This window comes from Drosophila rhopaloa, unplaced genomic scaffold, assembly GCF_018152115.1.
Source record: "Drosophila rhopaloa isolate 14029-0021.01 unplaced genomic scaffold, ASM1815211v1 contig_167, whole genome shotgun sequence".
Taxonomy (NCBI): Eukaryota; Metazoa; Arthropoda; class Insecta; order Diptera; family Drosophilidae; genus Drosophila; species Drosophila rhopaloa.
The window spans coordinates 7,563,637-7,576,455 of record NW_025335047.1 but is presented as its reverse complement, the minus strand read 5'-3'; the positions used below and the strand labels follow the sequence as shown (position 1 = coordinate 7,576,455).

The window sequence follows — 12,819 nt, the reverse complement described above, 5'->3', positions numbered from 1 at the left end:
GCCCACACTAAGTAAACATTAGAATCAACTTTTCAAACTTGCAGTTGACACAGTTTATGCTAGACAACCCGCCAACAACAACCAATCGTTGCACCTGAGCCGCAGATTATAGGTATTCTGGTAAAGTGAAGCCTTTGAGAATGAACTAGTTATGTATTGGCAGAGAAAAGTATTCAACTTAGGTCAACTTGAAAGGAAAGAAGTGAAATATAATCAAATTCATATTAATAAACGTTAGTTTCTTAACATTTATAGCTATGAACCCATATTAAAGGAACTCTTGTATGTAAAATTAGTTACTTTATATTCGCTTTAAAGAAGTTTCACTGTATATCTCTTCGGGCCCTCGTCGGTGAGCTCTTAACAATAATAAATTGCATTTTATGTTTAACTCTGCGGCCTGGCCTATTGAGAACTTTCAAGTGTTTGGTCTCTTAACAAATAACTTCGATGTTGTTTCTGTGGATTTTGCATTTTAAGCAGCCTGGGAAACACTGATCCCAGCTCTCGTTTGGGAAACGAACGCAAATTTAGCTGTTAACAACCGAAAAAAAAGAATACAAAATGCTTTAAATAAATTTTGATAAATGACTGGGCAGTTTCTCTCCCAGCCATTGTCTGCATTCAGACTGGACAAAAGAATACGACAAAAAAAAGTGACTGAAAACAGAAATAGATATATCAAATAAATAAATTAAAAGCGTTTACCTAATTATAAGATACGATGATCAATCAAAAATGAACAGATGTTGTTGCCAAGGGAAGAGTTGCAGAAATACACGCAAATGTTTTCTATTAAGTAAAAGTTTTTATTAATGATGGTTGCAAATTCCAGTGTCACTTTCATGTCATTAAATTTTTATTGATCGGGGCAAAAAAGTTCTTCGCCACTAACCACATCACTTATAGAGGAAGTTGTTAAATTTCTCCGCCATCAAAAGACTTCCCCTCAAGGTCTTGAAACGCTCCTGGCATCCGTAGTTGGATATTAATATTTTGCACACCAAACTGTCCACATGGCAACACTTCCTCATTACGCTTTTTGCATTATTTTTTTTTTTTGTTCGCTCTTTATTTCGTACACAAAGTGTATTTTTCTTATATGATCTTTTTTGTTGTATTTAATTTTCGTATTTCATTTAATGTGAGTTGGGCTTTTAAAATGCGCGCTCACGCACAATGCGAGACCTGCAATTATGGACAACAGGGGAAAGACCATTCAAAAGTAGAAGGAGAAGCATAAATGATAATGGGTGGGGCAGGGCAGCGCAGGGCAGGGCCTCTACAAAACAATTATTTAGTTTTTTTTTTATTTTGAATATTTTTCTGTTTACCTTTTCTTACAAATTCAGCGCGCTTTCTTTGCCTGCTCTTACAAGGCGGAGAAAACGAGTGGCGATGACGATGGCGATGTCATTGCCCCAAGGTATCAGTTGGGATGGTAGGGGGCGGCAAAGACTACTGGGCTTTCTCACATTCGTTCGCATCTATGAATGGCGCTTGGGTTGACATTTGCATTAACTACAAAACGACAACAAAAACACAAAAGCATAAAAAGGGGGCGTCCAAGTCGAAGACACGGAAAAAGTGAAAGCCAGAGACTTTATTGACTCCCCAAAGACACCTGCAAACAGCCAAGGTCATTGCATAGAAAAACGTCTAATGATATGGCCATAGACCTGACCAATTGCCTTTTGTCCGAGGCCGAGAGGCTGGGCCATCGTATCTATATCGTAACCGAGTATTGGGTATCGGCTATCGACTTCCTATGAATTCGCTGCGCCTGGCAATTGCTGGCCACTTGGCCGTAAATTACCATAAATTCCATTCCGCAGAACTGCTTAATATTTATATTTCTAAATCACGAGCACGACTGTCTGCAGCTTTATAGTTGGCCATAAAAATCAGAACCGCAAAAAAAACCATGCCGATTAGATAACCAGGCCGCGCCTGCAGTTGGCTAAAGCAGTCGTCCGTTGCGATTAGACCAAGTCGAAAGTGATGGATCTTAGAGGTTACCTGGACTTTTAATCGCCGATCGGCCAGTTACGTGAGTGATTAAGCTGCTAAATTGGAGAGTTCAGTTCTATTGAGTTGTGCCGTTGAAACGGAGGTGTTTGCTCAACTTTATTGTGTTTTAATTGCGCTTCTCACAGCGTCTAAATATAGCTAGGTAAGCAAATGGAAATGTACCCGAACAACTGACTTTGTCGTCCCATAATTGCGCCGCCTAAGTGCTTTTCAGGCATTTAATACTCGTACTTAATGACTCTTGATAGTTGCATCTTTAACTGGCTTTTTAGCAAACAATTCGCCATCCAAATAATGTGAAAATGTTAAATGCACAAAGGCTGAGGGCCCAGCTAAGCGCCGTGTGGCATTTTCTAGATAACATGGCAAAAACAGAAACAGTGCATACAAAAAAATAGTAATTATAATACCGTAAACATTTGCATACTGTAAGCTGTGCGAAAAAAACGAGACTGGAAGGAAAAAACATTTTACAGCTGCTGCTGAGTGTTAATCATGGGGTAATTTATTAGTCAGTTGACACTTTTCGGCCGCAGTTGCTGGAAAAATTCACTCGAAATCGGGTGTGAATTGGTGGTAACGTTGGGAGTGCGAATTGTATCCGATGGGTGAAAGTGTGGCATTAGTGTCCAATCTAACCTCCTAACACTCATTCATAAATACGAACATAAAAGTAATTTAATTTGCAAGCATAAAGCTAGGGCTTTTAATTTCCAGTTATAGCTTGTTAAACTAAAACATTTTTTTAAAGCTTATAAATAAAATAAATATACCTAAAAGAAAATAAGAAAAATATTAAAACAAAGGAACAATGTCGATAACATTTAATAATTGAATCATGCAAATTATTTATACAATAACATCCAATTGGATGTGCGTTTTAAAATAATTATATTGCAAAACAAAATTTCCATTCGCCAACAAATATTTTAACAGAGTAATTTTCCTCTGCTGTATGGTTTTTTATTTGAACGTTAATTCAGTTGCTAATTTTCGTAAATGTGATTCCCAAAAGGAGTTATCTAGCAATTAAGTTTTTAACAGTCCAATTTCTGCCTTTTTCGTGCATTTTAATTGGTTAATGCTAATTTTATGATTATCTTTCCTTATTCCGCTTGCAGATCATCTGTAACATGCTTTTAACCAACGTATATTGATTGGTTACATCAGCAACACAACCAAAATGGCAGCCAGCAACAGTGGCAGCATTAGCAACACCAAATCCCAAGTGGAGCACAATTCCGAGGGTTGTGATGAGGTTGACTTTATAGTGGCCACGCACAACAATAACAACGATTATGAAGATCTGTCCAGCGTGAGTCAAGCGGTGATCAACACCAAAGCAGCAGCAACACCAGCAGCAACAGCAACATGCACAGCAGCAACACCAAACAACGAACCAAACAGCAACACCCTGAAAAAAGCCAAGGAGCGTCGCACCCTCTTTCATTTTGGGAGCAGCAAGAAGCTGAGTCAGAGCAAGTCACACGAGAACCAGGAAGCGGGCGGCAAGGATAATTCCCCGACGACGACCACGCCCACGTCACCCGCCCCCCTTCCGCCGGTGCCGATTGGAACGCCACCGCGGCAACACAAGTTCGTGAAGAGCAACAGCTTGGCCAGATTGCTGGGCAACACCTACAATGCCAAGAAGTTCGAGAAGCAGGAACAGAAGCGTCTGGCCAATTCGGAGGGCGGCAAGTTCAACACCTACAGCGGACGCCGGGGTCGAGGAGGTCCCTATCTGGAGCGATTCAAGCGGGTGTCCAAGGAGGACGGCGATGTGGCTGGCGAGGATGACACCGTGAGGGTCACAAACGTCATTACCCTCACCACCGACTCCCGGGACCTGCTCTACGGCAGCCGGCAAGAGCATGTGGGTCGCACTGGTGGTCATGACCAGCACGATCAGCTCAGCTCCAAGGCCATTCGCACGCTCACCCGGAGCTTGGGTAAACTCTGGAGGCGCACCCACAGCGTGGATATCAGCACGCCGGACCCGGAGTTCAAGGTGTCCTATCTGGGCAATGTCCTGACCGGCTGGGCCAAGGGTGAGTCAAGCATACAATTCCTAAATTCCCAACGAATCCATACTAATGTTGTACCCTTAGCAGGTGAGGGTTGTGTGGAGAAGCAGCTGAACACGCTGTGGCGGAACTACACCCAGCACTCCAAACCGGATGTGATCATGCGACTGAAGGTGTGTGCCTCCGGCTTGAAGGCCACCACCCGGCAGCATGGCCTCACGGAGTACTGGGCCCACAGGATCACCTACTGCTGCGCGCCGAAGAACTATCCGCGGGTGTTCTGTTGGATCTATCGCCATGAGGGCCGGAAGCTGAAGCACGAGCTGCGATGCCATGCAGTGCTCTGCAGCAAGGAGAAGATCGCCCAGGACATTTGCGATACATTGAGGGTAAGCTATTGCCTCTGACTTGCTTTCTGCTAGAATGGAATACAGTCTGCAAATTCAAGATTAAATTCAAGTGGTTCCGTATTTCAAGTTAATCATATAAATAAGCATGACTAACATTTATTTTTATCAATCGTTTTTCTTGCTACTATGTGCAATCTCTATAAAGCGTGACAAGTTCAATTTGTAATGTTTCTTACAATAAATATATATATTTATACCCGTTACTCGTAGAGTAAAAGGGTATATTGTATTCGTGCAAAAGTATGTAACAGCTAGAAGGAAGCGTTTCCGACCCTATAAAGTATATATATTCTTGATCAGGGTCACTAGCCGAGTCGATATAGCCATGTCCGTCTGTCCGTCTGTCCGTCTGTCTGTCCGTCTGTCTGTCTGTCTGTCCGTATGAACGCTGAGATCTCGGAAACTATAAAAGCTAGAAGATTGGCATTTTGCATGCAGATTCTAGGAGTTCCTACGCAGCGCAAGTTTGTTTCAAAAAGGTGCCACGCCCCCTTTAACGCCCACAATCGCTTATATACGATTTTACAAATTTAAACATTTCGGAAAAGTAAAAATGCAGTTTTATTGTGTTTATCAATACCTATCGAAATGTAGAAGAAATTTTTCAAATCGGACCATTCCTTAAAAAGTTATGCGTGATCAAAGTTTCTATCTCCATCTCCCTCGCACTCCCTTTACTTGAGTAACGGGTATCTGATAGTCGGGGCACCCGACTATAGCGTTCTCTCTTGTTTTTACTTACATCTGAAGTTCTTAAACTCACTTATACCCATGAGAAATGTAATTCTTTCTGTAGGATTTCAAGGCTAGTAAGATAGGTTTGCTCATGTTTCCATTCCTGCAGGCTCTTATCTCATACATTATTTTATGTAATCTTTCTCTAACCTGTATCTTAATTCTTGATAGGAAAACTTGGACAGCGCTTTGCGCGAATTTAAGCGTGAGAAAATTCTGAAGCAAAACGCTCGCCTGAGTTTGGCCAACGCCGTCTACGACAACCCGAGCTTGCCGCGCCGCAAGATCATGCTGAGTGTCGGCGGCAACAACTACCGACCGCCGCTGGAGCGCTCCAAGTCGGCGCCCAAGCTGATGGCCATCGAGGAGGCCATCGGCGAGGAGGAGGGCGACGAGATCGAGGACACCAACGAGCCGGAGATGATGCCCTGCTGTCAAAAGGATTCCCTGTACCCGGCCATGACTCTGGGCAGACGTCGTTGTCGTCGCGGGCACTCGATCCGTAGAACGGGAAAGATCCAGTCCTTCTCGCCCTGCTGCAGCTCGCACATGGCGAAGGAGTTGCCCAAGGAGGAGGCCCAGAAATTAGTTAGCCCAATCAGTCCCTCTAACGATGGCTCTGATTCGGATGACTTTGAAAAGCTGCTGAAGTTCGATACGACTCTGAGCAACGAGTTGCTACCGTACTTTGACATGCAGCTGCACAAGAACAGCAGCCAGAGCATGGTGAGCCTCACCGACCTGAAGGAGGAGGAGGAGGGCGAGCCGCTGAGCCTTGCTGCCCACGATTAACAGCGATCCCAGTGCGGATCCGGAGGCAGACTACAACTCCGAGGATCACGATGTACCCGCGCCGCGACGCAGTGGCGTCTGCAGCGATGGGGAGGAGGATTTCCTGGACGATGCGGACGACCATTACTTCCGTCATGCGGCCATGCTCACCATGCTGCATCGCAGTTCGATGAGGAAGATGAGAGCGAGTGATCAGTCAAGCCTTAAGTACCGCCACCAGGCGCAGTCATCCATCTCATCCAATGCGTCCAGCTCGACGACGGCCAGCACTTCGGCGGCAGCGGGAGGAGGATCCGCTCAGCAGGGCTTGGCCAGTCCAGACAGCGACGAGGGATCCATATCCAGCGGCTGTGAGACGGCCAGCACAGTCACCAATGCCAACCACGAGGAGTACAATGGCAAGCGGGACAGCGATCCCGGCCAGCTGGAGCAGTCGCAGCTACAGTTGCAGGACTTGGAGCTGGAGCAGGCGCAGGTGCTGGAACAGATGATGATCTACCAAAGACTGGAGCACCAGCTGCGGAACAACAGCGGCGATGCCACCAATTACAGCAGCTCCAGCAGCATCACGCTGAAGCGCAGCAATTCCGGCAGCGATGAACTGGACAAACAGGAGAGGAGCGACCATCCGGATGAGGCCTCCGACAGCGACGAGAGCGGCTATGTGGAGTTCCAGGAGAAGGAACGACCGGGACAACAGCCGCTCATCAGCGAGGCTAGCGTAACTCTGGCCAAGATTGCGCCCGTCAAGCCGCAGATTCCACCAAAGCCGGCTCCACGTCGCTCGCTTAGCCTCAATGCGGCCACCGGTGCCTCAGTTGGCTCATCCGCTGGCAAGGCTCCGGGTACGGCCGTCTGAGGGAAATGCTTTAATCACAACGGAAACCCGTCTACAAATTGTTATTTCTGCACACCCGTCAGCGACCACAGCAAAACACAAAGTGCAAGAAATTGAAACCATAGTTGTATGTTAGCCATTAGCACATAGTTGTTAAGTCATTTGTTGTTGGTTCATCGAGAGGAAAGCCTAACGATATTCCCCCATTCCCCATCCCATCATCACTCTGAGCCCCCTATTCCAAAAATAATGAATTTATATTGTACGCCCTTGTAAATAAATTAGATGCCCTACGCACTGCATGTACTATATATATTTTCACGATTGTAATTGATGAACTGTATCTTACGTACCAATATAAATTATTATCTGAATGAAGTGTGGTGTACAGAGAAAAAACTTAAAGAAAATTGGAAAGCATTCTGTTTCGTTAAACCATAAATCACAAAGTAATATTAACAACATTCTTTAAAATACTGATTTACCAAAAAAATTGTAAGATCATTTTGATTTATATTGAAATTATAGAATACTGAACCAATTTTGGAATGCTCTTTCTCTGGTATCGTTTTGTTTCACTTGAATATATTTATTCCATTCCCCCAGCAGAAAAAATTCTTGTTCAGCTGAAGAAACCAGTTTCTGAATTTTAATTTCATTCCAAACTTGAGGCAGTTACAATGAACATTTAGCAGATCTACTGGCAGATTGTGCTGCTGCTGGGCAGCAAGTTTCGTTGACGCAACAAATAGCAAACCGTGCCGCGGAAGTCGCGCAGCGAATGGTCCTGCAGCTGCTGATCGAAGACCTGTTGCATGTGGAAACGAAAAGCGAATACGATGTTGAAAACCAGTTAAATGCATTCGATTACGGCTGCGATCGATCGCGGGAACTTACGCCATTGTAGACGATGGTGGGGATGAAGCTCGGGCTGTACTTTTTGGTCACCAGCTCCGCCTGCAGCTGCAGCTTGGTGCCCGTCTCGCTGGACAGGCATTGGACAACGTCGGTGAGCAGGCCCGCCTCATTTGCACACTGCGGATGGGAAGTTCGAATTATTCGCAATCGCACCATGGCCGTCAATTAGTTGGGCAAACACCATGGCTCTACTGTGAAAGTACCTGGTCAATGCGGGAGTAATCCGGAGCCAGCATTTGGCACACCACGAATTGCACCTGGGCCGCCTGGTTTGCAGTGGAATTGATGACGCAACCCTGCAGGCGGTTTCCCTTACACTCAGCCGGTCCGTGCTGGCAGTGGAAGATGGCTCCATTCCGCTCCGACTGGGCCTTGCCAAAGGGCACCAGCAGAATATCGATGTAGTCCTGGAACTCCTTGTACACGGGTCCCAGCTGATGCATGAAGTTCCTGGTGTCCGGACACAAGGACTCGTAGAGCAGCGTTACGTGCAGCTGGAAAAAAGCTCAAAATTGGTTAGGAACAGAAAAATAATATTATATAAAATAAAAACAAAATATACAAAGAAGTTTATCTTAAGCTAATCATCCGATGGGAATCAAAAAAAAAAAAAATGATGTGGTATTCAAAATGCATACAGCATATATATTAAATTTGAATTTGGGTTAGATTGAAAAGAAATTTACATAACGAAAGTTGAGAGTTCAGGCTAAGTATAAAGGTTAATTCGCCATATTCCGAGCTCGCAAAGAACTTGATTAGCCTACAAGATTAATTCGACTTTATTTTTTTCAAAAGCAAGATTAAAATCACAAAATAAGAAAAAGAAAAAGCTTAAAGAATGCAACCAAACCTTATCGGACTGGCGTTTTTCCCGGGGCTTATCGTCGAGCTCAGCCCAGCCAGGACTCAAGATCAGCAGCAGAAGGCTTAAGGCAGTGGGTAATGTGAACATGTTTTGGTTAGTACTTTGAGCTTTCTGTACGCTAATCGATTGGCCTTCGACGGGGTTTGAGAATGAAGGTTTGTACGTCCGTTGGGTTGCCCTCGCGAATGCCAAGCACAAGTTTATGCGACCGTCGTATTCGATTTTAGTTCAACAACTGAGCGTTGTTTTGTCACATTCGGGGCTTAATTTCGGTCAGCACCGAACTGAAAGGGGGAGAGCTGTTTTACCACCTCTCTTCGACATTCTCGCAGTTAAGCCGGTTTCTTGACTCAGCTTATGTCGCTTAAAAAAGCTTAAGTAAGCGGTCATATAGTTCTCGGATCGGCATATAAAAAGTACACGCTGACGTCAAATTTCGGTATAACTGCAAGGGTGTTTAAACTTCGGCTTTCCGAAGTTTGCTTTCTTTCTGGTTAGTTCTAACTATGCCACAATAAAACGTACAGCCAAAGGAATGACTGCTTTGTTTAGCTGAGGACCTAAACTACCGATTCCAGCATAATTTTGTAAAATCATTTTTTTACAGATTTATTCATTTTTCATAAGGTTATGGTTAAGGTTTCATGGTTACCATTATGATTTTTTTCGAAAAATGGCCGAAAAGAAAATTTTTTAGCTGAGAATACAAATTGATTGAAAATTTTATAAGGAATTCATATGACATTCCAACATTTGACCTCATTTGACCTTATACGAATTCAACGAGGTATTCCATCGTGCGACCATTATTTCCCATGGTTTTGATAAAAAAACCGCAATAAAAGTTGATTTTTCCGGATCCTCCGGTTTTTGCCATTTTTCATAAGGGGTTACATCATCTATTTTTGCGAAAAATCGACCAAAATTAAATTTTTTAGCTGTGAATGCCATTCGGTTGGAAATTTTATAACGAATTCAACGAGGTATGGCATTCCATCGTACGACCATTATTTCCCATGGTTTTGATAAAAAAACCGCAATAAAAGTTGATTTTTCCGGATCCTCCGGTTTTTGCCATTTTTCATAAGGGGTTACATCATCTATTTTTGCGAAAAATCGACCAAAATGAAAATTTTGAGCTGTGAATGCCATTCGATTGGAAATTTTATAACGAATTCAACGAGGTATGGCATTCCATCGCACGACCATTATTTCTCATGGTTTTGATAAAAAAAACCGCAATAATAGTCGATTTTTCCGGATCCTCCAGTTTTTGCCATTTTTCATAAGGGGTTACATCATCTATTTTTGCGAAAAATCGACCAAAATTAAATTTTTTAGCTGTGAATGCCATTCGGTTGGAAATTTTATAACGAATTCAACGAGGTATGGCATTCCATCGTACGACCATTATTTCCCATGGTTTTGATCAAAAAACCGCAATAATAGTCGATTTTTCCGGATCCTCCGGATTTTGGCATTTTTCATAAGGGGTTACATCATCTATTTTTGCGAAAAATCGACCAAAATGAAAATTTTGAGCTGTGAATGCCAATTGATTGGAAATTTTATAACGATTTCAACGAGGTATGGCATTCCATCGTGCGACCATTATTTCCCATTGTTTTGATCAAAAAACCGCAATAAAAGTTGATTTTTCCGGATCCTCCGGTTTTTGCCATTTTTCAAAAGGGCCAATCGATTGGAAACTTTATAACGAATTCAACGTGGCATTCCATCATGTATTGGTACAATATTATCAACTTTATAAGTTTTATTTATATCAAATGTGCCGAAACACTCTACTTAATTTATTCCCAAGTGTAAGCATTTTACCTGTTTCATATTTAACTTAAATTGTTCATTAATATTCTGACATTTTTTTTCCAAAACCATGTGATACGTGAAGGTCTGCCATATAAGGAAGAACAATACAATAGTTAAAATTATATTCACGGTAAGTTTGTTCATGCTTGCAATAAAGTAAGCAGCTAGTAACTGAAGTTTTTGTTTAAGATTGTATTAGATTGAAGGGGTAATTTCACGGCACCGTTAAAAACGCAATTCGATGCTTTACTTGGTCTAGATGCTTTAGAATATGAAATCGCATTGCAAATACTCTTCTTGATTATTTTTTGTTTTATATTCATATGTTTCAAAATAGTTGAAGCCCGAAATACCTTTCAAATTTTATCGGAGGCTAAAGAAGCGAAATTTTTTTATGTTTTAAATCTATTCGCTACCTTCGGTTTACTTAAGAATCCATATGTAAACTAGAAAAATGTATCTTTGACACGGTTCTTATTTAAGGAGGTCTTCTAGTTTAGAAATTTGAGAAAATCAAAAATTTTTTTCATAATTCGATAGTTTTTATATTCACAAATATCTCCCTAAAATGATTTTTCAAATAAAAAATTTAAAATTATTTTTAAAGTTATAGCCGTTTTAGTGACGTGGTAACTAGACCGGTTAAAGAACGACTAGAACAATAGGTGACTAGAAGCCCGGGCTACCTTAGAATTAATAACTTTCTCTCCTTCTCTCTATAACAATACCCTTATTTCCAATATACTACACTAATCGTTTGAAGGTCATTGTATGGAGCTGGGATAGCTGATTAAGAGAATGTTACTTTAACATTATATTCTATCAGTTACGCTGCCCGAAACTTCGCCTAAAACTTTAAACGCGTTTTTCTCGAAACTGCTTTTTTGATGAGGTCGCCACTTTATCTCAAGTTCTAATCCGTCGATTTACTTGAAATTTGGCATGAATATTCTTTAAATATATCTCTATCGCCGGAACCAACAAAAAAAAAAATTTTAAATTTATAATATTTTTTGTGCATGGCATTCCAACATCTGGATTTGATAAAAAAAACGATATAAAAGTTGATATTTCCGGATCTTCGGAGTTCGACATTTATGTATCATTTATGTATCGACATTTATTTATCATGCCCGAAAATATGAAATTAATAGTTAAATCTTAACTACAGTCAATTATTTATCCTTACAAACCAGCATAGACTGGATACGCGCTCTACTCACATCATTGGTATTGGTACAATATTATCAACTTTATAAGAGTTACATATTTATATCAACTTAATTTATTCCCAAGTGTAAGCATCTTACCTGTTTCATATTTAACTTAAATTGCTTATTAATATTCTGCCTTTTTTTTCCAAACACGTGAAGGGTTGCCATATAAGGAAGAACAATACAATAGTTAAAATTATATTCACAGTAAGTTTGTTCATGCTTGCAATAAAGTTAGCACGTAGTAACTGAAGTTTTTGTTGAAGATTGTATTAGATTTAAGGGGTAATTTCACGGCACCGTTAAAAACGCAATGCATTGCTTTTTACTTGGTCTAGATGCTTTAGAATATGAAATCGCATTGCAAATACTCTTCTTGATTATTTTTTGGTTTATATTCATATGTTTAAAAATAGTTGAGGTCCGAAATACCTGTCAAATTTTATTGGAGGCTAAAGAAGCGAAATTTCGGTTTACATAAGCATCCATATGTAAACTAGAAAAATGTATCTTTGACACGGTTCTTATTTAAGGAGGTCTTCTAGTCTAGAAATTTTAGAAAATCGAAAAATTCGATAGTTTTTATATTCACAAATATCTCCCTAAAATGATTTTTCAATAAAAAATTTAAAATTATTTTTTAAAGTTATAGCCGTTTTAGTGACGTGGCAACTAGACCGGTTAAAGAACGACTGGAACAATAGGTGGCTGGAAGCCCGGGCTACCTTAGTATGAATAACTTTCTCTCCTTCTTTCTATAACAATACCCTTGTTTCCAACATACTACACTAATCATTTGAAGGTCATTGTATGGAGCTGGGCTAGCTGATTAAGATAATGTAAATTATACATAATATAATATAATCAGTTACGCTGCCGTAAAACTTTAAACGCGTTTATCATGGCGACGCGGACACGGACTCTTTTTTCTCCCTCTTCTTCAAGAAGGAATAACTCAATGAAAACTAATTTTTTTTAACTTATTTTATGTACTTCTTTAAGTTTAATAAACAAATGATAAAAAAACGGATAGTAAAAATATCTATTGCTTTTTTTAAATTAATTATTAAAAAAAGGTCAAAATTCGAGCATCTAGACTGCTGAAAAAAAAACTTTTGGGTCAGCTAAAAATGTAAATTGAATAAGATCTTATCTATAA

At 41.0% G+C, this 12,819-nt stretch overlaps 2 protein-coding genes across 4 annotated transcripts in view; one reads left to right on the top strand and one right to left on the bottom strand.

Annotated features, from left to right (window-relative positions):
* The window catches only part of LOC108042059, a 36,243-nt gene extending 29,032 nt beyond the window's left edge, over positions 1 to 7,211 (top strand). Inside the window, 4 exon segments of the mRNA XM_017120178.2 lie at positions 3,153 to 4,082; positions 4,146 to 4,447; positions 5,375 to 5,977; positions 5,979 to 7,211. Coding sequence (XP_016975667.1) covers positions 3,215 to 4,082; positions 4,146 to 4,447; positions 5,375 to 5,977; positions 5,979 to 6,854 — 2,649 coding nt within the window. The 5' untranslated portion in view covers positions 3,153 to 3,214 and the 3' untranslated portion in view covers positions 6,855 to 7,211.
* Positions 7,212 to 7,454: 243 nt separating this feature from the next.
* LOC108042060 (GILT-like protein F37H8.5) lies at positions 7,455 to 11,909 on the bottom strand. 3 transcript variants are annotated; one of them, XM_017120180.2, is made up of 4 exons: positions 11,757 to 11,909; positions 7,955 to 8,245; positions 7,731 to 7,868; positions 7,455 to 7,641 (listed from the first exon to the last, which is right to left on the bottom strand). In XM_017120180.2, exons 1-4 carry the CDS (start codon positions 11,826 to 11,828, stop codon positions 7,531 to 7,533), a joined length of 612 nt encoding a protein of 203 aa, XP_016975669.2. In that variant the 5' UTR covers positions 11,829 to 11,909; the 3' UTR covers positions 7,455 to 7,530. The 3 variants fall into 3 exon arrangements, with proteins under 3 accessions (XP_016975669.2, XP_016975668.2, XP_016975671.2); XM_017120179.2 differs by lacking the exon at positions 11,757 to 11,909 and adding an exon at positions 10,456 to 10,605; XM_017120182.2 differs by lacking the exon at positions 11,757 to 11,909 and adding an exon at positions 8,605 to 8,867.
* Between the last annotated feature and the right edge of the window lie 910 nt (positions 11,910 to 12,819).

Bases quoted from the DNA above. Each gene is read 5' to 3' on its own strand.
- LOC108042060 (XM_017120179.2), bottom strand. From the start codon at position 10,590: ATGAACAAACTTACCGTGAATATAATTTTAACTATTGTATTGTTCTTC. The intron at 7,869-7,954 runs GTACTTTCACAG...TCCCATCCGCAG, and splicing joins ATTACTCCCGCATTGACCAG to TGTGCAAATGAGGCGGGCCT. The intron at 7,642-7,730 runs GTAAGTTCCCGC...CACATGCAACAG, and splicing joins CCACCATCGTCTACAATGGC to GTCTTCGATCAGCAGCTGCA.